Source organism: Salmo trutta, unplaced genomic scaffold (genome assembly GCF_901001165.1).
Source record: "Salmo trutta unplaced genomic scaffold, fSalTru1.1, whole genome shotgun sequence".
NCBI lineage: Eukaryota > Metazoa > Chordata > Actinopteri > Salmoniformes > Salmonidae > Salmo > Salmo trutta.
Genome location: NW_021822802.1, coordinates 50,093 through 76,809, shown reverse-complemented (window position 1 = coordinate 76,809; position 26,717 = coordinate 50,093). Strand labels below are relative to the sequence as shown.

The window sequence follows — 26,717 nt, the reverse complement described above, 5'->3', positions numbered from 1 at the left end:
TCAGGTCTGATGGTATCTATGATATATACAGTACTCTGTAAAGTCTCTCCTCCTGTCTGTGGTCAGGTCTGATGGTATCTATGATATATACAGTACTCTGTAAAGTCTTTCCACCTGTCTGTGGTCAGGACTGATGGTATCTATGATAAGGATTACTTTATCCTATCCCAGGTATTCCTTAAAGAGGTGGGGTTTCAGGTGTCTCCAGAAGGTGGTGATTGACTCCACTGTCCTGGCGTCGTGAAGGAGCTTGTTCCACCATTGGGGTGCCAGAGCAGCGAACAGTTTTGACTGGGCTGAGCGGGAAATGTGCTTCCGCAGAGGTAGGGGTGCCTAGTAGGCCAGAGGTGGATGAACGCATTGCCCTTGTTTTGGTGTAGGGACTCATCAGAGCCTGAAGGTACGGAGGTGCCGTTCCCCTCACAGCTAGCGGAGAACGACAGGGTGTTGTCCAGGGTCACGCCAAGGCTCTTAGCACTCTGGGAGGAGGACACAATGGAGTTGTCAACCGTGATGGCAAGATCATGGAACGGGCAGTCCTTCCCCGGGAGGAAGAGCAGCTCCGTCTTGCCGAGGTTCAGCTTAAGGTGGTGATCCGTCATCCACACTGATATGTCTGCCAGACATGCAGAGATGTGATTCGCCACCTGGTTATCAGAAGGGGGAAAGGAGAAGAATAATTGTGTGTCGTCTGCGTAGCAATGATAGGAGAGACCATGTGAGGATATGACAGAGCCAAGTGACTTGGTGTATAACGAGAATAGGAGAGGGCCTAGAACTGAGCCCTGGGGGACACCAGTGGTGAGAGCACGTGGTGCGGAGACGGATTCTCGCCACGCCACCTGGTAGGAGCGACCTGTCAGGTAGGACGCAATCCAAGAGTGAGCCGCGCCGGAGATGCCCAACTCGGAGAGGGTGGAGAGGAGGATCTGATGGTTCACAGTATCAAAGGCAGCAGATAGGTCTAGAAGGATGAGAGCAGAGGAGAGAGAGTTAGCTTGAGCAGTGCGGAGATCCTCCGTGACACAGAGAAGAGCAGTCTCAGTTGAATGACCAGTCTTGAAACCTGACTGATTTGGATCAAGAAGGTCATTCTGAGAGAGATAGCAAGAGAGCTGGCCAAGGACGGCACGCTCAAGAGTTTTGGAGAGAAAAGAAAGAAGGGATACTGGTCTGTAGTTGTTGACACCGGAGGGATCGAGTGTAGGTTTTTTGAGAAAGGGGTGCAACTCTCACTCTCTTGAAGACGGAAGGGACGTAGCCAGCGGTCAAGGATGAGTTGATGAGCTCGCAATGAGTCGTCAAGCCACAGAGCAGGAGGGGAGGACCGAGCCGGCCGGGAGGATAGGGGTCATAGAGAGTCAAAGGATGCAGAAAGGGAGGAGAGGAGGGTTGAGGAGGCAGAATCAGGAGATTGGTTGGAGAAGGATTGAGCAGAGGGAAGAGATGATAGGATGGAAGAGGAGAGAGTAGCGGGAGAGAAAGAGCGAAGGTTGCGACGGCGCAATATCATCTGAGTAGGAGCAGAGTGAGTAGTGTTGGAGGAGAGCGAGAGGGAAAAGGATACAAGGTAGTGGTCGGAGACTTGGAGGGGAGTTGCAGTGAGATTAGTAGAAGAACATCTAGTAAAGATGAGGTCAAGCGTATTGCCTGCCTTGTGAGTAGGGGGGGACGGTGAGAGGGTGAGGTCAAAAGAGGAGAGGAGTGGAAAGAAGGAGGCAGAGAGAAGTGAGTCAAAGGTAGACATAGGGAGGTTAAAGTCACCCAAAACTGTGAGGGGTGAGCCATCCTCAGGAAAGGAACTTATCAAGGCGTCAAGCTCATTGATGAACTCTCCAAGGGAACCTGGAGGGCGATAAATGATAAGGATGTTAAGCTTGAATGGGCTAGTGACTGTGACAGCATGGAATTCAAAGGAGGAGATAGACAGAAGTCTCTCCTCCTGTCTGTGGTCAGGTCTGATGGTGTGGACCAGTGCTGGTCTGGTAGTCATGGTGACAGTGCTAGGACTGGTCCTGCTCCTGTTCTACAGACAGAGGAGAGGAACCAGGAGAACACCACCACCACCAGTCTCCTCCAACACACAACCTGACCCTACTGGAGAGGTGAGACATATCAGGGTGTGTGTGTGTGTGTGTGAGTCCATAACAACCTGTAGTGTAGAGGTGATAGACAGGGAGGTGGTAAACTAAACATCTAACTAAACATCTAAGGGTTGAGTGTGTGAGTCTACAGAATCCTCTAGTGGGTTTCTACTGTAGTCTGTTATCATTCCTCAATCTGTCAACATGAAGAACCTGCTGCAAACAGCACTTGTTCATTAGACAGCTCAGTTTCAACAGATAATGGATTCTCAGACTCATAGGCTGCGTTAACACAGGCAGTCCAATTCTGATCTTAATGATTGGTCTTTTGACCAATCAGATTAGATATTTAGCCAATAATTGGGTGACCTGTGTAAATGCAGCCATATTAACAGTGTAGTTCTTCATTGACATGCTTTGGTTTGAACCTTGACTCATATTGGCTGAGGGCCCTCCATTCTTTTCCGACAAAGTTAATTCTCCTAACCTGCTATTTTGTTAGCTATCTGCCACGTTAGTTATCCTAACCATAAACGTTAATTCTCCTAACCTGCTATTTTGTTTCTACTAACCTGCCACATTAATTCTCCTGCCCCATTAACTGCTCCTGATTGGCTCAGTGGTCTAATGCACTGCATCTCAGTGCTAGAGGCGTCACTACAGACCCTGCTTCGATTGCAGGCTGTATCACAACCGTCCGTGATTGGGAGTCCCATGAGGTGGCGCACAATTCACCCAGCGTCGTCCGGGTTAGGGTTTGTGTAAGGGGTGCATGTTGGTGGCAGGGAAGTCAGGCACAGGAGAACGAACTTGGTATAAACGGAGTGGTTTAATAAATGCTGACAAAACTTCAAAATGTACAAAATAACAAGTGGGTACAAAACCCGTTGCACACCAACACTAAATAGCACATCACATACAAACAAAACAACCTCCAACAAGGACATGAGGAGAAACAGAGGGTTAAATACACAACATGTAATTGATGGGATTGGAACCAGGTGTGAAGGAAGAAAAGACAAAACCAATGGAAAATGAAAAATGGATCAGTGATGGCTAGAAGGTCGGTGACGTCGACCGCCGAACACCGCCCGAACAAGGAGAGGGACCGACTTCGGCGGAAGTCGTGACAGTTTGGCAGTTTTTTTTACTGACTTGCCCTGGTTAAATAAAAATGTATGTTAATTATCCTAACCTGCCACAATAATTATCCTAACCTCCAACTGTAATTATCCTAACCTGCCTAACCGGCACAGACACACTCCACGAATGCAGTTACCCATACTTGATTCCACACTGTGACATCTATGCTAATGCCAGCTTCTCCAAATATGAAATAAATTCAAGCTATTCTACTGTGGACTTCCCAAAGATGATAAAAATCCAAGCTTTTCTACTGCAGATGGCCCAACTTCTCTCATCCTGTAACGTGGGTCATACAAAGGGGACCAAGGCGCGTGTAGAGTGCTCATCTTCTTATTATTGACGTAACGTGAACACTTAAACCAAAATAACAAAACGACGAAACAGTTCCGTAAGGCAACACAGGCTATACAGGAAACAACCACCCACAAAACACAAGTGAAACAACATCAAATAAACACAAGTGAAACAACATAAAATAAATATGGCCTCCAATTAGAGACAATGACAACCAGCTGCCTCTAATTGGAGGTCTTAGCCCCCGTTCTAACCTGCCAACCTCCGCTGAAGGCTCTGGGCTGCAGACCACCGCTGAAGGCTCCGGGCTGCAGACCACAGCTGAAGGCTCCGGGTTGCAGACCGTCTCAGCAGGTCCCGGATTGCAGGCCGTCTCAGCAGGTCCCGAACTGCAGGCCGTCTCAGCAGGTCCCGGACTGCAGGCCGTCTCAGCAGGTCCCGGACTGCAGGCCGTCTCAGCAGGTCCCGGACTGTAGGACGTCTCAGCAGGTCCCGGACTGCAGGCCGTCTCAGCAGGTCCCGGACTGCAGGCCGTCTCAGCAGGTCCCGGACTGCAGGCCGTCTCAGCAGGTCCCGGACTGCACGCCGTCTCAGCAGGTCCCGGACTGCAGGCCGTCTCAGCAGGTCCCGGACTGCAGGCCGTCTCAGCAGGTCCCGGACTGCACGCCGTCTCAGCAGGTCTCGGACTGCAGGGCGTCTCAGCAGGTCCCGGACTGCAGGGCGTCTCAGCAGGTTCCGAACTGCAGGCCGTCTCAGCAGGTCCCGGACTGCAGGCCGTCTCAGCAGGTCCCGGACTGCAGGCCGTCTCAGCAGGTCCCGGACTGCAGGCCGTCTCAGCCTGCAGGCCGTCTCAGCAGGTCCCGGACTGTAGGACGTCTCAGCAGGTCCCTGACTGCAGGCCGTCTCAGCAGGTCCCGGACTGCAGGCCGTCTCAGCAGGTCCCGGACTGCAGGCCGTCTCAGCAGGTCCCGGACTGCAGGCCGTCTCAGCAGGTCCCGGACTGCAGGCCGTCTCAGCAGGTCCCGGACTGTAGGACGTCTCAGCAGGTCCCGGACTGCAGGCCGTCTCAGCAGGTCCCGGACTGCAGGCCGTCTCAGCAGGTCCCGGACTGCACGCCGTCTCAGCAGGTCCCGGACTGCAGGCCGTCTCAGCAGGTCCCGGACTGTAGGCCGTCTCAGCAGGTCCCGGACTGCAGGGCGTCTCAGCAGGTCCCGGACTGCAGGCCGTCTCAGCAGGTCCCGGACTGCAGGCCGTCTCAGCAGGTCCCGGACTGCAGGCTGTCTCAGCAGGTCCCGGACTGTAGGACGTCTCAGCAGGTCCCGGACTGCAGGGCGTCTCAGCAGGTCCCGGACTGCAGGCCGTCTCAGCAGGTCCCGGACTGTAGGCCGTCTCAGCAGGTTCCGGACTGTAAACTGTCGCCGGACGCTCTGGACGGGGAACTGTCGCCGGACGCTCTGGACGGGGAACTGTCCCCGGACGCTCTGGACGGGGAACTGTCGCCGGAAGCTCTGGACGGGGAATGTGCACTGGAGGGAGAGTGCGAGGAGCAGGAATCGGTCTCACCAGACTGGGGAGACGCACTAAGGGCCGAGTGCTCACAGCAGGCCCTGGCTGTACCAGGTTATGGATGCGCACTGGAGGGAGAGTGCGAGGAGCAGGAATCGGTCTCACCGGACTGGGGAGACGCACTAAGGGCCGAGTGCTCACAGCAGGCACTGGCTGTACCGGGTTATGGATGTGCACTGGAGGGAGAGTGCGAGGAGCAGGAACAGGACGTTCTGGGCTGGGCAGGCGCACTGGAGGCCTGATGTGTGGGGCTGGCACAGGAGGTGCCAGACTGGTGACACGCACCTCAGGGCGAGTGCGAGGAGCAGGAACAGGACATACTGGGCTATGGAGGCATACCGGAGAGAGAGTGTGAGAAGCAGGCATATGCTCACCACTATAAGCACGGGGAGTTGGCCCAGGGCTCACCCCTGGCCCAGCCAAACTACCCGTGTGCCCCCCCCACAAAAATGTTTTGGGGGTTCCTCTCGTTCTTGCCCGGTAGGCTCCAATATCTGTCAATGACTTGGCCCCAAGTCCAGTTTCTCCTCTACAACCATTCCATGTGTGACCAGGTGTCCATCTCTTCCTGGGCACGCCGCTTGATCCAGTCATGGTGGGTGGTTTTGTAACGCGGGTCGTACAAAGGGGACCAAGGCGCAGCGTGTAGAGTGCTCATCTTCTTTTTATTGAAGTAACGTGAACACTTAAACCAAAATAACAAAACGATGAAACAGTTCAGTAAGGCAACACAGGCTATACAGGAAACGACCACCCACAAAACACAAGTGAAACAACATCAACTAAATATGGCCTCCAATTAGAGACGACAACCAGCTGCCTCTAATTGGAGGTCATGCCAAAAAACAACATAGAAATAGAAAAACTAGATTTAACCATAGATCTAGAAAACATAGACCAAAAATCAAAAACACTAAAACACACAAAACAAACACCCCCTGCCACGCCCTGACCATACTATTATGACAAATAACCCCTTTTACTGGTCAGGACGTGACACATCCTTTCCAATGTGGATCTACCCAAAGATTCTAGAGTCTCCTCAAGCCCTCTAACAGCCAGTGGAACCCAGGATGATTCCATCTATTCTACAGCCCAGCTACCCAAAGATACTGTAGAATCTACAAGATACTCTGCTGTACACCTCTCTAAAGACACTCCAGAAGATGCCCTCTACTCTACAGCCCAGCTACCCAAAATAATGTAGTACTATATAATCTATACAAGGGATGCATCCCAAATGACACCCTATTACGGACCCTCATATGGACCCTGGTCAAAGGCAGTACTCTATAGGGAACAAGGTGCCATCTGGGATGAAGGGAAGCTCCCTGTAGAGAGATGAAGGGTTGTCACCACAGAGCCGCCATCTTGGAATGACATGAAAAAAACAATCCCTTTCCTGTTTGAAATCCTCCTTGACATATTGTATTAAAACAGCTCATGTGGTTTTACTGTATATAATGTATGTAAAATATGAACATCTGGCTTTAAAATCACTTTTATCTCCAGATTTTGTGAAAGTAAACCAATATTATTGTAAATATTTGTGTAAATATGAACTATGTGTTTTGTCATATCATCTTGGCTTCATTTTGGCTGTTCTAATGATTAGGACAGTAATACCATAATAGTCAGTTCTATCTTTGAGATTGACATATCTATTGTATATGTAAATAAACTGTGCATTTTAAAGCATTTCATTAAAACTCATCAAAATGTTTAAAACATTGTTAATGTGTAGTGTGTTTATGTCAGTGTGTTTGTAGTGAAGGTACTATAACAGGAGTACTGTAGGGTGTAATAGAGGTCCAGGATATTGTTGAGCCTTTGTTTTAATCCTAACCCTGTCTATTAGAGGTCTAGGATATTGTTGAGCCTGTGTTTTAATCCTAACCCTGTCTAATAGAGGTCTAGGATATTGTTGAGCCTGTGTTTTAATCCTAACCCTGTCTATTAGAGGTCCAGGATAATGTTGAGCCTTTGTTTTAATCCTAACCCTGTCTATTAGAGGTCCAGGTTATTGTTGAGCCTGTGTTTTAATCCTAACCCTGTCTAATAGAGGTCCAGGATATTGTTGAGCCTGTGTTTAATCCTAACCCTGTCTATTAGAGGTCTAGGATATTGTTGAGCCTGTGATTTAATCCTAACCCTGTCTAATAGAGGTTTAGGATAATGTTGAGCCGGTGTTTTAATCCAAACCCTGTCTAATAGAGGTTTAGGATAATATTGAGCCTGTGCTTTAATCCTAACCCTGTCTAATAGAGGTTTAGGATAATGTTGAGCCTGTGTTTTAATCCTAACCCTGTCTATTAGAGGACTAGGATATTGTTGAGCCTGTGTTTTAATCCTAACCCTGTCTAATAGAGGTTTAGGATAATGTTGAGCCTGTGTTTTAATCCTAACCCTGTCTAATAGAGGTCCAGGATAATGTTGAGCCTGTGTTTTAATCCTCACCTTGTCTATTAGAGGTCTAGGATAATGTTGAGCCTGTGTTTTAATCCTAACCCTGTCTAATAGAGGTCTAGGATATTGTTGAGCCTGTGTTTTAATCCTAACCCTGTCTAATAGAGGTCCAGGATAATGTTGAGCCTGTGTTTTAATCCTAACCCTGTCTAATAGAGGTTTAGGATAATGTTGAGCCTGTGTTTAAATCCTAACCCTGTTTGATAGAGGTCTAGGATATTGTTGAGCCTGTGTTTAAATCCTAACCCTGTTTGATAGAGGTCTAGGATATTGTTGAGCATGTGTCTTAATCCTAACCCTGTCTAATAGAGGTCCAGGATATTGTTGAGCCTGTGTTTGAATCCTAACCCTGTCTAGTAGAGGTCTAGGATATTGTTGAGCCTGTGTGAGTCTGTTTATCACAGGTGAGGGGTTTTTCTCGTAACAGAGAACTGTGCTGGTTTTTCTTCTCAGATCTGTTTCTCACCTACTGGGAAACTGTTTGTGTTTAAAGAGCAGTAATTCACCTTTCACTGTTTCCCTTCAGTTACTGACTTTACAGACCTGGAGAACCCTCCCCCCAACAGGACAAACAACCATACTCAACACTGAGTTATATACACGTGTGTGTGTGTGTGTGTGTGTGTTATACACCAGGTGGACACCAGTTTCTCTTCTCTCTCTCTTCACCGTCCAGGCTGACTCTCCTAGTTCTAACCACGGTGGCGTGTATCTCAGCACTGCTGTTCATGTGTCTTTTCTCTCTGCTGCTGCTGGTCGTCCAGCACCAGAACACCCTCAGTTCTGACAATGAGACCATGAACCCTGTCACAAGCACTGGAATCACCCCCAACATAGATCCTGACAGCATAGACACTGCTGTAATGTTTGGTCTCTACGCCCACATACTGTAGATCCACAGCCCATATAAGCTGCAGTCAGCAGCCAAGTTAGCTTGACAATAGATGAGAACTTAGATATGAATATCACTGGCTAAGCCATCCACTATCACAGTCTGAAATTGGGACAACTTCCAGAAGACAACATCTACCAGAGCCTGACCCTGGAACAGCTTCTAGAAAACAACATCTACCAGAGCCTGACCCTGGAACAGCTTCTAGAATACAACATCTACCAGAGCCTGACCCTGGAACAGCTTCTAGAAAACAACATCTACCAGAGCCTGACCCTGGAACAGCTTCTAGAAAACAACATCTACCAGAGCCTGACCCTGGAACAACTTCTAGAATACAACATCTACCAGAGCCTGACCCTGGAGCAACTTCTAGAATACAACATCTACCAGAGCCTGACCCTGGAACAACTTCTAGAATACAACATCTACCAGAGCCTGACCCTGGAACAGCTTCTAGAAAACAACATCTACCAGAGCCTGACCCTGGAACAGCTTCTAGAAAACAACATCTACCAGAGCCTGACCCTGGAACAGCTTCTAGAAAACAACATCTACCAGAGCCTGACCCTGGAACAACTTCCAGAAGACAACATCTACCAGAGCCTGACCCTGGAACAGCTTCTAGAAAACAACATCTACCAGAGCCTGACCCTGGAACAGCTTCTAGAATACAACATCTACCAGAGCCTGACCCTGGAACAGCTTCTAGAAAACAACATCTACCAGAGCCTGACCCTGGAACAGCTTCTAGAAAACAACATCTACCAGAGCCTGACCCTGGAACAGCTTCTAGAATACAACATCTACCAGAGCCTGACCCTGGAACAGCTTCTAGAAAACAACATCTACCAGAGCCTGACCCTGGAACAACTTCTAGAATACAACATCTACCAGAGCCTGACCCTGGATCAACTTCTAGAATACAACATCTACCAGAGCCTGACCCTGGAACAACTTCTAGAATACAACATCTACCAGAGCCTGACCCTGGAACAGCTTCTAGAAAACAACATCTACCAGAGCCTGACCCTGGAACAGCTTCTAGAAAACAACATCTACCAGAGCCTGACCCTGGAACAGCTTCTAGAATACAACATCTACCAGAGCCTGACCCTGGAACAGCTTCTAGAAAACAACATCTACCAGAGCCTGACCCTGGAACAGCTTCTAGAAAACAACATCTACCAGAGCCTGACCTGGGACAACTTCCAGAAGACAACATCTACCAGAGCCTGACCCTGGAACAGCTTCTAGAAAACAACATCTACCAGAGCCTGACCCTGGAACAGCTTCTAGAAAACAACATCTACCAGAGCCTGACCCTGGAACAGCTTCTAGAATACAACATCTACCAGAGCCTGACCCTGGAACAGCTTCTAGAATACAATATTGAGCAGAGCCTGGGACCATCCACCAATTATACTGAGCAGAAATATAACTGCCAGATGTAAAGTGCTGGTCCCATGTTTCACAAGCTAAAATAAGATATCCCAGAAATGTTAAATACACACAAAAAACTTACTTCTCTCAAAAACCAATTTGGATTGGCTGGACCTGGCTCCCCAGTGGGTGGGCCTGGCTCCCCAGTGGGTAGGCCTATGCCCTCCCGGGTCCACCTTTAGCTGCATGTGAAATCCATAGATAACGGCCTAATGAATGTATTTCAATTGATTGAGTTCCTTGGGGTGGCAGGGTAGCCTAGTGGATAGAGTGTTGGACTAGTAACCAAAAGGATTGCAAGTTCAAATCCCTGAGCTGACAAGGTACACATCTGTCGTTCTACCCGTGAACAGGCAATTAACCCACGGTTCCTAGGCTGTCGTTGAAAATAAGAATTTGTTCTTAACTGACCTGCCTAGTTAAATAAAGGATAAAAACATAAACTGTAAGTCTTTGAAATTGTTGCATTTATATTTTTGGTCAGTAAAGATCACAGTTATTAGCAGAATAAAACATTGTCCACCAATTAGATTACTATATCTTGCAGAGCCTGAGACCAACCACCAATTAGACCACTGTTTATAGCAGAGTCAAAAGTTGTCCACTAATAAGATCACTGTTTATAGCATAGTCAAATGTTGTCCACCAATAAGATCACTGTATATAGCAGAGTCAAAATATGAATCAAAGTTACAATCATATAAATCAAACTAATAAACCTTCTTGAAAATCTACTCTGCTATTCTATTCTTTTCTCCAAATCACCTGTCTGTACTGCAGTAAGTACAGCGGATAGGGGGCGCTGTTAACCAGCAGGCCCGGTAGATGTACCGTTAATCCCGTAATTTGGTTACATTAACTTCTGTTAATGCATGTATTACTGTGATTCACCGTTCTCATTCTCAGAGTGGAATCATTGTTTGCGGAGTTCATATCCTGCTACACTTGTCAGAAACAAGTTTTAGCTCATTTCATAGCCATTATTTGGGAGTTTTGTCAATGATTTCATTGTCTTTTGTTTGGAATGTGAGTGTGTGTGATTTCTCTGTTCTGATAACGCTGAGGGAGCGTGCACACGCCAAGTTGATACAATGTCGCACTTCACTTGCGATAGCTCAAGTCAAGACAGACAGGTGGAGTAGAGAGATGAATGTGATTGAAAGAACCTGAATTTTCATCAGGATATGTTCTCCTGTTTTTATTTGTAGGTTTTTGACCTATGTATTTTACACAGTTGACTATGGCCTACAGTTGACTATGGCCTATAGGCTATCTCTGAGTTCCATGTGCTACTTTATATAGGATCACATTGTATCAATACAGCAAAGTATTAGTGCTCTTTTTTTAAACTGGAAAGTCAGTTAAGAACAAATTCTTATTTACAATGATGGCCTACCCCAGCCAAACCCAGCCAACTGGGCCAATTGTGCACCAAACAATGGCACTGCCTGGATTTGAACCAGGGACTGTAGTGACACCTCATGCACTGAGATGTGCCACTCAGGAACCCATAACACTCTTAACTTAATAACTTAACAGTCTATAGAAATCAAATGTCTGTCCAACTGATTCGTTCTGGTGCCGGGCCTTCTCATGTCACTTTATCAATCTAACACACGGATAATTTATATTTAAAAAAAATCATGAAATCAATGAAACAATAAATGTGCAAGAAGAGACAGCAGAGCACATTCTGGATAGCTGAGGTCATACATTCTGGAGAGCTGAGGTCATACGTTCTGGAGAGCTGAGGTCATTCATTCTGGAGAGCTGAGGTCATACGTTCTGGAGAGCTGAGGTCATTCATTCTGGAGAGCTGAGGTCATACATTCTGGAGAGCTGAGGTCATACATTCTGGAGAGCTGAGGGCATACATTCTGGAGAGCTGAGGTCATGCATTCTGGAGAGCTGAGGTCATGCATTCTGGAGAGCTGAGGTCATACATTCTGGAGAGCTGAGGTCATACATTCTGGAGAGCTGAGGTCATACATTCTGGAGAGCTGAGGTCATACATTCTGGAGAGCTGAGGTCATTCATTCTGGAGAGCTGAAGTCATACATTCTGGAGAGCTGAGGTCATGAATTCTGGAGAGCTGAGGTCATGAATTCTGGAGAGCTGAGGTCATGCATTCTGGAGAGCTGAGGTCATACATTCTGGAGAGCTGAGGCCATACATTCTGGAGAGCTGAGGTCATACATTCTGTAGAGCTGAGGTCATGCATTCTGGAGAGGTGAGGTCATACATTCTGGAGAGCTGAGGTCATACATTCTGTAGAGCTGAGGTCATGCATTCTGGAGAGGTGAGGTCATACATTCTGGAGAGCTGAGGTCATACGTTCTGGAGAGCTGAGGTCATGCATTCTGGATAGCTGAGGTCATACATTCTGGAGAGCTGAGGTCATACATTCTGGAGAGCTGAGGTCATACATTCTGGAGATGAATAACCTGAGGTCATACATTCTGGAGATGAATAACCTGAGGTCATACGTTCTGGAGAGCTGAGGTCATGCATTCTGGATAGCTGAGGTCATGCATACTGGATAGCTGAGGTCATACATTCTGTAGAGCTGAGGTCATGCATTCTGGAGAGGTGAGGTCATACATTCTGGAGAGCTGAGGTCATACGTTCTGGAGAGCGGAGGTCATGCATTCTGGAGAGCTGACGTCATACATTCTGGAGAGCTGAGGTCATGCATTCTGGAGAGCTGACGTCATACATTCTGGAGAGCTGAGGTCATGCATTCTGGAGAGCTGAGGTCATGCATTCTGGAGAGCTGAGGTCATGCATTTTAATGATACTCACGACACATTATCTTCACACATTTTAGGTGCTTTTCACTGACAGCCACAACTCAATAATCAACGAGGCCTATTGCCACACGTGCTGCCCAAACTGCTGGCTTCCCAAATAGGCTATTCTTTTAAAAGTAGCTAATGATCCTTTGTGGCTAAGTCAAGCTCTCTGGTAAAGTATCTTGAATGATTTTATTTAGACAGGAGTAATTAAATCATTTTGGCAAAACATAAATTTACTTTAGGGGAAGCCAGTATCTAATCAGTGCACTGTGCATCCGCCAACTTTGCTTCCTAATTCACAAGTGGTTGAAACTGGAGATCAGTATATAATGACAAGATGCTCATGTCTCCGCCCTAACAATGGGAGTTGTTGTCCCAATGGCGGGAATGCAGGCGACAAGGTTAGGGTTACATATTCTGACCATAGAAACGCATTGGTCTTATTTTGGATAGATTCTTGAGAGAGTGAGCACTCCCGCTTCGCCTCTTCCTCTCTAATGAAACTCTCTCACCAGAGACAGCATCCTAGTGAGTGAAACAGTGCCCCTCTATCTTACAAAATGTAACGCATGTATCTGAATCTGTCTGGCCAGAAATAGTATGACAAGCCAAATTCTGTTGGTCCAGACAGCATCAGATACATGGTCTACACATACTGAGACAGAGGGGAGCTGTTTCACACGCTAGGATGCATTATCTGAGATTGATGCGTCTTTCTATCGGTGAACGTCTCGGTCAAATAAATGATCAATATTTCAATATTGAGGGCGGACCAAGCCCCTAGGGCCCCCCAGCAATGCCGGCCCTGGATATGAGTGAGAGGGGGAGAGAGGGAGAGAGAGGTAGGAGGAACTAGTTAGAGGCAGAGAGAGAGACAATGAGAATGTGAGAGAGAGGCAGAGACAATGAGAATGTGTGTGTGTGAGAGAGAGAGAGACCGAGAGAGAGAGAGAGAGAGAGAGAGAGAGAGAGAGAGAGAGAGAGAGAGAGAGAGAGAGAGTGTGTGAGTTGGGGAAGTAGTGCTCATCATTGTAGTGAAGGGTTAAAATGTATTAATAGTGTTGTTATTAATTTGCTCACGTGCCATTGTACTTATGCTCACTGTATAGCTGAATATTGAGGCCTCTGTCTGTGTCTAGCTCTCTGCCAAAACCCACAGCCCCTCGTCTGTGAGAAAAGGTGAGAAAGGCGACTGTGGATGATAGCGAGACACAGAGAGAGAGCATCTGTTTTTCTCTGAAACAAGGGCAGATTTTCATACTGCTGAGACAGGTTCTCAGAAATCTTGTGTTAAGAAAAACTTGTTATTTTAGATGCACATGCAGGTTTTGACAAAGGTATATAAGACCCTGTCTTTCTATTGTTCGGGGCAGAACTCAGGAGAGACATAAGTATGTATGTGTTTCATGATGTTGTATTTACAGAGGAATTTCATTTCACCATTTTGTTCCTCTTGACATTTACTCTATATCACACATCACTTCCTGTTCAGCTTCCCTGTTCTAACAATACAGTCTTATATCAGTCTTACACAGAAGAAAACATAATTTATATTTTTCTTTTCAGCTCCGCCAATTCAGCCTGACATCACTAGGACCAGTCCCCGCACCCCTGTCATAGTCAGCAGGACAACGGTAGTCATAACAACAGGTAACCTCTAAACCAGTGTTACTCATTACTGGTCTTGGGGACCCCAAGGGGGCACATTTAATATTTTTACCCTAGCACTACACACCTGATTCCACTAATCAACTCATCATCAAACCTTTGACTAGTGGAATCAGGTGTGTAATAATGAGGCTAAAGCTAAATGATCCTCAGGACCAGGATAAAGATACACTGCTGTAGACACAGAGTGAGACAGTACATCTGCATTCTAAGCTGTCCAGCATCCAGATATCAGGGTATACAGTACATTCTAAAGTATTCAGACCCCTTGACTTATCCACATTGTATTACGTTACAGCCTTATTCTAAAATGGGACCGACCGGCTCGACTCTGACTTATGTAGCAAAATTTGAAATTGTGTTTTTTACATTGGATAAAAGTAAAGAATCAGAGCTAGAAAATTGTATATCATACACTACACTATCATACACTACAGCCGAGGAACAATGGTAAAGTAATTCTGCTTTGAAAGTTTATCAACTTTTGAGAAAATGTCCTTTGAATGTTTTGGTACCAGCTGGAGAGCTCTTCTTTGTCTACACCCATTCAACATCGTTCACACCCTCTTAAGCTTTAGCCCCACCCATCTCTTTAAGGGTTGATCCTAGCGTTCTGTCCTAACAACAGCAGTCAAGCACCCAAGCTAACTGGCTAACGTTGGCTAGCTTGCTAGCTACCTCCAGACACAAATGAGAGAACATGTCATAAAACTCTTCGATAGCAGGAGGGGTGAAGTCAGGCGCAGGAGACTGAGGTCCGTGAAACACACGTTTAATAGTATTGGAAAAATACCGCAACAGGGCAGGGTGCACAATAATCAGGTAGGAGAACAGCTCCAAAATACCCAAGGACGGGACGCAGCCCGGCAACCCTAATGCCTAAAACAAGCAGCGTGAAAATGGAAAATACAGCTAGCTATATAGCTAGCTAACATTACCCTACAACTAGCATAGCAAATGGCTCTGAGATACAAATAATATTACTACACTGATCATACACGTAATGTTAGCTAGCGAGCCAGCCAGCTAATGTTAGCTAGCTAGCCAACAGTACACTTTAACTTCAAATTTAAAAAACTGCCAAAATTAGAAACGTGGAATATCTGAAAATGTGGTTAGCTAGAGTATCTTACCCGTATACTTGGATGGACGCTTCTCCCTCTCTCACTGATGCCATAGTTGCGCTTAGTTTGAAGATGTAATCCGGAGACAGGTGTTTCTCCATTTCTTTAGCTGTCGTACTCTAATTCCACTTATTTCAAAACTCGGTGGAAAGTGGAGAGCAACACTTAGGCAGTTCTACTATGCAATATATATATATATAAAAAAGCAGCATTAGACAGGATTACCTACACGTACTGACCAGCTCAAGTAAACAGAAGCATGCTACATGGCAGACCAATCCAAACTCATCACTCGGCATATCCAGCCCACTCATTATCTCAGCCAATCCTGGCTAGTGGGAAGGTTGTTGCCTTTTTCTGTGGATGAACTACCTAGGCTCATGATTTAAACATTTTATTCGTATTTACAGATGGCATACAAGTTTCTTATTAAGGCACGTGAAAGTTCACCTGTTCCAGAAGGCATTTCTGCAAAAAACACATTTGATTAAAAAAAAGAAGTTTATGTTCAGATGGCTCTCCTGTTAAGTAGTGACACGTGACATACGCCTAGTTTCCTGAAACGAGTCACAAATGGATTAAATTGTTTTTTTCTTCATCCCCATAATGACAAAGCAAAAACAGCTTTTTAGAAATGTTTGAAAATGTATTAAAAATAAAAACAAAATATTACATTTACATAAGTATTCAGACGCTTTGCTATGAGACTCGAAATTGAGCTCAGGTGCTTCCTGTTTCAAATCAATTCAAAATCAAATCAAATTATATTTGTCACACACATGGTTAGCAGATGTTAATGCGAGTGTAGCGAAGTGCTTGTGCTTCTAGTTCCGACAGTGCAGTAATATCTAACAATAATATCTAACAGTAATATCTAACAAGTAATCTAACAATTCCCCAAAAACTACCAAATACACACAAATCTTAAGGGATGAATGAGAATATGTACATGTAAGTATATGGATGAGCGATGGCGAAGGTGCAATAGATGATATAAAATATAGTATATACATGTGATATGAGTAATGTAAGATATGTAAACATTAAAGTGGATTTATTTAGAGTGCATTGTATAAAGTGACTAGTGATACATTTATTAAAGTGGCCAGTGATTGGGTCTCAATGTAGGCAGCAGCCTCTCTGAGTTAGTGATTGCTGTTTAGCAGTCTGATGGCCTTGAGATCGAAGCTGTTTTTCAGTCTCTCGGTCCCAGCTTTGATGCACCAGTACTGACCTCGCCTTCCGGTGTGAACAGGCAGTGGCTCGGGTGGTTGATGTCCTTGATGATCTTTTTGGCCTTTCTGTGACATCGGGTGCTGTAGGTGTCCTGGAGGGCAGGTAGTTTGCCCCCGGTGATGCGTTGTGCAGACCGCACCACCCTCTGGAGAGCCTTGTGGGCAGAGAACTTTACAACTTCTCCACTGCTGTCCTTTCAATGTGGATAGGGGGGTGCTCCCTCTGCTGTTTCCCGAAGTCCACGATCATCTCCTTTGTTTTGTTGACTTTGAGTGAGAGGTTATTTTCCTGGCACCACACTCCGAGTGCCCTCACCTCCTCCCTGTAGGCTGTCTCGTTGTTGTTGGTCAGAAAGTCCAGGACCCAATTGCACACGGCGGGGTTGAGACCAAGGGCCTCCAGCTTGATGATGAGCTTGGAGGGTACTATGGTGTTGAATCCTGAGCTGTAGTCAATGAACAGCATTCTTACATAGGTATTCATTTTGTCCAGATGGGATAGGGCAGTGTGCAGTGTGATGGCGATTGCATCGTCTGTGGACCTGTTGGGGCGGTATGCAAACTGAAGTGGGTCTAGGGTGGCCGGTAAGGTGGAGGTGATATGATCCTTGACTAGTCTCTCAAAGCACTTCATGATAACAGAAGTGAGTGCTATGGGGTGGTAGTCATTTAGTTCAGTTATCTTTGCCTTTTTGGGGACAGGAACAATGATAGCCATTTTGAAACATATGGGGACAACAGACTGGGACAGGGAGCAATTGAACATGTCTGTAAACAAACCAGCCAGCTGGTCTGCGCATGCTTTGAGGACGCAGCTAGGGATGCCGTCTGGGCCAGCAGCCTTGGTTGCTGGGTTAACACGTTTAAATGTTTTACTCACGTCAGCCAAGGGAGAAGGAGAGGGGGGGCGCAGTACTTGTTAACGGGCCGCGACAGTGGCACTGTTTTATCCTCAAAGTGGGCAAAGAAGGTGTTTAGTTTGTCTGGAAGCATGACGTCTGTGTCAGTGACGTGGCTGGATTTTTGTGTTGTTGTCCTTGATTTCCTGTAGACCCTGCCACATATGTCTCGTGTCTGAGCCGTTGAATTGCGACTCCACCTTGTCCCTGTACTGGCATTTTGCTTGTTTTTTGCGGCGGGAATAGCTAAACTGTTTATATTCAGACATATTCCCAGACCTCTTTCCATGGTTAAATGCGGTGGATCACACTTTCAGTTTTGCGCGAATGCCGCCATCCATCCACGGTTTCTTGTTAGGGTAGGATTTAATAGTCACAGTGGGTACAATATCTCCAATGCACTTCTTTATAAACGCACTCACCGAGTCAGCGGATAGGTCAAGGCTCTGAGGCTGACCGGAACATATTCCAGTCCGCGTGATCAAAACAATCTTGAAGCGTGGCTTCCGATTGGTCGGACCAGCGTTGAATGGTTATCGTCACTGGTACATCCTGTTTGAGTTTCTGCCTACAAGACGGAAGGAGCAAGATGGCGTCGTGGTCGGATTTGCCGAAGGGAGGGCGGGGGAGGGCTTTGTATGCATCGCGCAAGTTAGAGTAGCAGTGTTCGAGGGTATTGCATTTGCGCGTAGCGCAATCAATATGCTGGTAGAATTGAGGTAGACTTGTTTTCAAATTTGCTATGTTAAGCTACAATAAATGCAACATCAGGACGTATGGTTTCCAGTTTGCATATAGTCCAGTGAAGTTCCTTGATGGCCATCTTGGTGTCTGCTTGAGGGGGAATGTACACAGCTGTGATTATAACTGACGAGAATCCTCTTGGTAGGTAAAATGGCTGGCACTTGATTGTAAGGAATTCTAGATCTGGTGAGCAGAAGGATTTGAGTTCCTGTATGTTGTTATGATTACACCATGAGTCGTTTCCATTGATCATCCTTGAGATGTTTCTACAACTTGATTGGAGTCCACCTGTGATAAACTGATTGGACATGATTTGGAAAGGCACACACCTCTAAACAACAGTAGAGTAAACACTGGTCTAAACACCTGTAAACACCTGTAGAGTAAACACTGATCTAAACACCTGTAGAGTAAACACTGTACTAAACATCCGTAGAGTAAACACTGGTCTAAACACCTGTAGAGTAAACACTGATCTAAACACCTGAAGAGTAAACACTGATCTAAACACCTGTAGAGTAAACACTGGTCTAAACACCTGTAGAGTAAACACTGATCTAAACACCTGTAGAGTAAACACTGACCTAAACACCTTTAAACACCTGTGGAGTAAAAAATGATCTAAACACCTGTAGAGTAAACACTGGTCTAAACACCTGTAGAGTAAACACCGGTCTAAACACCTGTAGAGTAAACACTGATCTAAACACCTGTAGAGTAAACACTGGTCTAAACAACTATAAACACCTGTAGAGTAAACACTGATCTAAACACCTGTAGAGTAAACACTGATCTAAACACCTGTAGAGTAAACACTGATCTAAACACCTGTAGAGTAAATACTGATCTAAACAACTCTAAACACCTGTAGAGTAAACACTGATCTAAACACCTGTAAACACCTGTAGAGTAAACACTGGTCTAAACACCTTTAAACACCTGTGGAGTAAAAAATGATCTAAACACCTGTAGAGTAAACACTGGTCTAAACACCTGTAGAGTAAACACCGGTCTAAACACCTGTAGAGTAAACACTGATCTAAACAACTCTAAACACCTGTAGAGTAAACACTGATCTAAACACCTGTAAACACCTGTAGAGTAAACACTGGTCTAAACACCTTTAAACACCTGTGGAGTAAACACTGATCTAAACACCTGTAGAGTAAACACTGGTCTAAACACATGTAGAGTAAACACTGATCTAAACACCTGTAGAGTAAACACTGGTCTAAACACCTGTAGAGTAAACACTGGTCTAAACACCTGTAGAGTAAACACTGGTCTAAACACCTGTAGAGTAAACACTGATCTAAACACCTGTAGAGTAAACACTGATCTAAACACCTGTAGAGTAAACACTGATCTAAACACCTGTAGAGTAAACACTGGTCTAAACACCTGTAGAGTAAACACTGATTTAGACACATGTAGAGTAAACACTGATCTAAACACCTGTAGAGTAAACACTGGTCTAAACACCTGTAGAGTAAACACTGATCTAAACACCTGCAGAGTAAACACTGATCTAAACACCTGTAGAGTAAACACTGGTCTAAACACCTGTAGAGTAAACACTGATCTAAACACATGTAGAGTAAACACTGGTCTAAACACCTGTAGAGTAAACACTGGTCTAAACACCTGTAGAGTAAACACTGATCTAAACACCTGTAGAGTAAACACCTGTAGAGTAAACACCTGTAAACACCTGTAGATTAAACACAGGTCTAAACACCTGTAAACACCTGTAGAGTAAACACTGGTCTAAACACCTGTAGATTAAACACAGGTCTAAACACCTGTAAACACCTGTAGAGTAAACACTGGTCTAAACACCTGTAGAGTAAACACAGGTCTAAACACCTGTAGAGTAAACACTGGTCTAAACACCTGTAGAGTAAACACTGATCTAAACACCTGTAGAGTAAACACTGGTCTAAACACCTGTAGAGTAAACACTGGTCTAAACACCTGTAGAGTAAACACTGGTCTAAACACCTGTAGAGTAAACACTGATCTAAACACCTGTAGAGTAAACACTGATCTAAACACCTGTAGAGTAAACACTGATCTAAACACCTGTAGAGTAAACACTGGTCTAAACACCTGTAGAGTAAACACTGATCTAGACACATGTAGAGTAAACACTGATCTAAACACCTGTAGAGTAAACACTGGTCTAAACACCTGTAGAGTAAACACTGATCTAAACACCTGCAGAGTAAACACTGATCTAAACACCTGTAGAGTAAACACTGGTCTAAACACCTGTAGAGTAAACACTGATCTAAACACATGTAGAGTAAACACTGGTCTAAACACCTGTAGAGTAAACACTGGTCTAAACACCTGTAGAGTAAACACTGATCTAAACACCTGTAGAGTAAACACCTGTAGAGTAAACACCTGTAAACACCTGTAGATTAAACACAGGTCTAAACACCTGTAAACACCTGTAGAGTAAACACTGGTCTAAACACCTGTAGATTAAACACAGGTCTAAACACCTGTAAACACCTGTAGAGTAAACACTGGTCTAAACACCTGTAGAGTAAACACAGGTCTAAACACCTGTAGAGTAAACACTGGTCTAAACACCTGTAGAGTAAACACTGATCTAAACACCTGTAGAGTAAACACTGGTCTAAACACCTGTAGATTAAACACAGGTCTAAACACCTGTAAACACCTGTAGAGTAAACACTGGTCTAAACACCTGTAGAGTAAACACAGGTCTTAACACCTGTAGAGTAAACACTGGTCTAAACACCTGTAGAGTAAACACAGATCTAAACACCTGTAGAGTAAACACTGATCTAAACACCTGTAGAGTAAACACAGGTCTAAACACCTGTAGATTAAACACAGGTCTAAACACCTGTAAACACCTGTAGAGTAAACACTGGTCTAAACACCTGTAGATTAAACACAGGTCTAAACACCTGTAAACACCTGTAGAGTAAACACTGGTCTAAACACCTGTAGAGTAAACACTGGTCTAAACACATGTAGAGTAAACACTGATCTAAACACCTGTAGAGTAAACACTGGTCTAAACACATGTAGAGTAAACACTGATCTAAACACATGTAGAGTAAACACTGGTCGAAACACCTGTAGAGTAAACACAGGTCTAAACACCTGTAAACACCTGTAGAGTAAACACTGGTCTAAACACCTGTAAACACCTGTAGAGTAAACACTGATCTAAACACATGTAGAGTAAACACTGATCTAAACACCTGTAGAGTAAACACTGGTCTAAACACCTGTAGAGTAAACACTGATCTAAACACCTGTAGAGTAAACACTGATCTAAACACCTGTAGAGTAAACACAGATCTAAACACCTGTAGAGTAAACACTGATCTAAACACCTGTAGAGTAAACACAGGTCTAAACACCTGTAGATTAAACACAGGTCTAAACACCTGTAAACACCTGTAGAGTAAACACTGGTCTAAACACCTGTAGATTAAACACAGGTCTAAACACCAGTAAACACCTGTAGAGTAAACACTGGTCTAAACACCTGTAGAGTAAACACTGGTCTAAACACATGTAGAGTAAACACTGATCTAAACACCTGTAGAGTAAACACTGGTCTAAACACATGTAGAGTAAACACTGATCTAAACACATGTAGAGTAAACACTGGTCGAAACACCTGTAGAGTAAACACAGGTCTAAACACCTGTAAACACCTGTAGAGTAAACACTGGTCTAAACACCTGTAAACACCTGTAGAGTAAACACTGATCTAAACACATGTAGAGTAAACACAGATCTAAACACCTGTAGAGTAAACACTGATCTAAACACCTGTAGAGTAAACACAGATCTAAACACCTGTAGAGTAAACACTGATCTAAACACCTGTAGAGTAAACACAGGTCTAAACACCTGTAGATTAAACACAGGTCTAAACACCTGTAAACACCTGTAGAGTAAACACTGGTCTAAACACCTGTAGATTAAACACAGGTCTAAACACCTGTAAACACCTGTAGAGTAAACACTGGTCTAAACACCTGTAGAGTAAACACTGGTCTAAACACATGTAGAGTAAACACTGATCTAAACACCTGTAGAGTAAACACTGGTCTAAACACATGTAGAGTAAACACTGATCTAAACACATGTAGAGTAAACACTGGTCGAAACACCTGTAGAGTAAACACAGGTCTAAACACCTGTAAACACCTGTAGAGTAAACACTGGTCTAAACACCTGTAAACACCTGTAGAGTAAACACTGATCTAAACACATGTAGAGTAAACACTGATCTAAACACCTGTAGAGTAAACACTGGTCTAAACACCTGTAGAGTAAACACTGATCTAAACACCTGTAGAGTAAACACTGATCTAAACACCTGTAGAGTAAACACCTGTAAACACCTGTAGATTAAACACAGGTCTAAACACCTGTAAACACCTGTAGAGTAAACACTGGTCTAAACACCTGTAGAGTAAACACTGATCTAAACACCTGTAGAGTAAACACTGGTCTAAACACCTGTAGAGTAAACACAGGTCTAAACACCTCTCAATTGGATAAAGTACATCTTAGTAATTATTTTAATTGTCTCTAATTAAACTATCTGGGGCAAACACTCGAAAATCGCTTCTGCCGCTTGTAAAACAAACTAACAAATGAATGTCTGTGTCGCCGCCGAGCTCTCAGATACCGTACCAGTCTCTCACTCTATGAACTGTCACTGCATTCCGGATTCCTTGGGACGTCCTTATACTGAACCCTAAACCAACACTAAACTTAACCAATTTACATTTATACTTGATAGAGGTATGGATATCCCAAGGATTCTGAATAGCAAGGACCCTCTGGGAAAGTCTATGAACTGAACTGCTCTATTCGACTGAAGGGACATCCCAAGGTTCCCGAATAACACCTATGAACAACTCTTATTGGTTGTCTGATGTGGAACTGGTAACAACACAGTCTGTGATTGGCTAACAACATTTAGATCTGTATACAGCGAGATGCGATAACATACTATGCCATGAGATGTTGAGGGAAAGACAGATGATCTATAGATTGGGCATCATCTTTTCTAGGCCATTAGTGATAACAGGAAATACACAAGACGTAGGCTACACTATAGTTCAAGGTGGCTACGTTAGAATGTCTGCTTGCACGGGAAAAATTGTACCTTTCTAACATTTATGGTTGAGATTGAATTAATATAAATATAAACTATGCACATTATGACTTTCAATAACACGCGATGCAGGCGTCACGCAGACATTATTAAGGCGTTGGTATCATGTCATGTTAGTCAGACACGTAACGCAGACGTCACGCAGACGTTATTAAGGCGTTGGTATCATGTCATGTTAGTCAGACACGTAACGCAGACGTCACGCAGACGTTATTAAGGCGTTGGTATCATGTCATGTTAGTCAGACACGTAACGCAGACGTCACGCAGACGTTATTAAGGCGTTGGTATCATGTCATGTCAGGTTGTACGGTTGCCTAGGCTTAAATATGTCCTATATCACCCCCCATAACTGTCCCGAGTGGCCATCAGGGTCTTGCAGTGCCTGCCTCCAGTGCTCCGGTGGAGTGTGTCTTCAGCCATGGTGGCATCACACTGCGGACTCATCGTGCACAAATGACTGACAGACTTTTATCGAATTTGGTCTTTTGCAAATGCAATGCTTCATAGGGCCCTGAGATAAGAGAAAGAATTTAACTGTTTATGCATTAATTACACACACACACACACACACACACACACACACACACACACACACACACACACACACACACACACACACACACACACACACACACACACACACACACACACACACACACATACACACACACATACACACACACACACACACACACACGTAGTCTCCATGTTCAGGTTTTATCTCCCATCTTTGGGATCTGTATTTTTTTCTTAGTGTTCAAATTGTAGGCCTCAGTTCAGTAGCAGTTGTTTTGATGTACCTTTTAATAAATTATTGTAACTTTATGGCAGGATTGTTTTAGGTGTCTAGATTATATCTGGAGAGAGAGAGAGAGCACTACAATATTTTTTGTTGTCATATTGATGTGTCTTTCTCATGGCTTCTCATGTATTTCCATGGGAATATAAAGTTTATTTGGAAAGCAATAAATATATATATATATTTAAAAGCATTCATAATTTGCATAAATGTAATATACTGACTACTACTCTTGTTAAAAATATGAAATGGTATTAAATTTGGTGAAGAGCACAGTATGACTTGTTTAGGACTTGAGACTTGTCGGTCTTGACTTGGGACTTGACTGTCTTGACTTGAGACTTACTTACTGACTGACTTACTGACTGACTTTATTGTCCCCACGGGGAAATTTTGTTGCAGTGTCATGTACACGTTTAAAGTGGCGTTTAAATACCAAACAAAATTGACAATACAACTTTCATAACAGTTACATACAAATAAAATAAATAATACGAATTATAATAAATAAAGAAATAAAACATTTTAAAAAAGCCTGCTGGCCTTACGGAGTCGATAGGAACATTAGCCCAAGCTATTTAGGAGGGATGTCACACCTGGCACAAATTATTGTCTGGTTCTGTTTTTCCAGCTGAGGGGTGCCCTATACCTGCGCCCAGAGGGGAGTAGTTCAAAGTCCGGGTACAGGAGGTGGCTTGGGTCTAAAATGATTTTGTGAGCCTTATGGAGAGCCCTGACCTTAAAGATCTCATCCAGGCCTGACTGTTTGACTCCAAGTACCTTGCGGAGGGCCCTGACCTTAAAGATCTCATCCAGGCCTGACTGTTTGACTCCAAGTACCTTGCGGAGGGCCCTGACCTTAAAGATCTCATCCAGGCGTGACTGTTTGACTCCCAGTACCTTGCGGAGGGCCCTGACCTTAAAGATCTCATCCAGGCCTGTCTGTTGGACTCCCAGTACCTTGCGGAGGGCCCTGACCTTAAAGATGTGTAAAACAGAGTCAATATAGTTCAGTCTACATTAAAAGATCCCAGCTTTTTGAGAAAGTACAGTCTCTGTTGGCTCTTTGTGTAGATCAGGTCTGTACATTTACTCCACTGAAGCTTATTGTCCAAGAGGACACCCTGATATTTGTATTCCTCTACAATCTCTATATTCTGACCTCTGATATATGTTGCAGTGGTAGGTGTTGTTCGCTTCCTGAAGTCTATGCACATCTCTTTGGTATTATTGGTATTGAGGACCGAGTGTGATTCCTCACACCACTCTACAAAGTCATCTAGGACCGGGCCATGATGTTCCTCGTCATCATGCAACAGGCTGATCAAGGCAGTGTCATCAGCGAACTTAACGAGGTGTCTGTCAGGATGGGAACTAGTACAACTATTAGTGTACAAGATGTACAGGAGTGGGGACAAAACACATCCCTGAGGAGAGCCTGTGTTGGTGGTGGAGTGGGGACAAAACACCTCCCTGAGGAGAGCCTGTGTTGTTGGTGGAGTGGGGACAAAACAAATCCCTGAGGAGAGCCTGTGTTGGTGGTGGAGTGGGGACAAAACAAATCCCTGAGGAGAGCCTGTGTTGGTGGTGGAGTGGGGACAAAACACATCCCTGAGGAGAGCCTGTGTTGTTGGTGGAGTGGGGACAAAACAAATCCCTGAGGAGAGCCTGTGTTGGTGGTGGAGTGGGGACAAAACACATCCCTGAGGAGAGCCTGTGTTGGTGGTGGAGTGGGGACAAAACACATCCCTGAGGAGAGCCTGTGTTGGTATTGCGTATATCCGACACGTGGGGACCTATTTTCATTCGCTGTGAGCGTTGGCTCAGGAAGTCCAACAGCCACAAAACCAGCCCCCCATCTAAGGAGAAGTCCCGAATGAGTCTCTGTGCCAGAATGTAGGGCTGGATTGTGTTGAAGGCAGAAGAAAAGTCAACAGACAGAACCCTGACATGGGATTTGGCACCCTCCAGATGTCTATAGACCATGTTAAGGAGGGTAAGAATGGCATCATCAACTCCTCTGCTAGGCTGATAGGCAAACTGAAATGGGTCGAGAAGCCTCTGGGTGACACTGAGAATATGACTTTTCACAATTTTCTCAAGGCATTTCATTACTAAGGATGTCAAGGCAACAGGGCTGTAAGCATTCAGCACAGAGGGATTAGATGCTTTAGGAATTTGTATAATCATTGAGTTTATCCACAATACTGGCACGTGTTGCTGGTTGAGCGAGGATTGGAAAAATGTCTGTTAAAACACCAGCCAGTTGTTCAGCACAGTGCTTTAACACGTCCACTTGTTTTGTCTGGGCCTGGGCTTTGTTTTGTCTGGGCCTGGGCTTTGTTTTGTCTGGGCCTGGGCTTTTGTATGTGTTA

General features: G+C 44.8%; 1 protein-coding gene across 4 annotated transcripts in view; it reads left to right on the top strand.

Moving 5' to 3' along the window:
* Positions 1 to 26,717, top strand: part of LOC115184945 (hepatitis A virus cellular receptor 1-like) — a 31,896-nt gene that overhangs the window by 3,121 nt on the left and 2,058 nt on the right. For 3 of the 4 annotated variants that reach the window (XM_029745528.1, XM_029745529.1, XM_029745526.1), the window contains exon 3: positions 14,253 to 14,336. The exons of the other annotated variant lie outside the window; for it this stretch is intronic. In XM_029745528.1, coding sequence (XP_029601388.1) covers positions 14,253 to 14,336 — 84 coding nt within the window. The remainder of the gene's footprint in view (positions 1 to 14,252; positions 14,337 to 26,717) is intronic. 4 annotated transcript variants of the gene reach the window in all.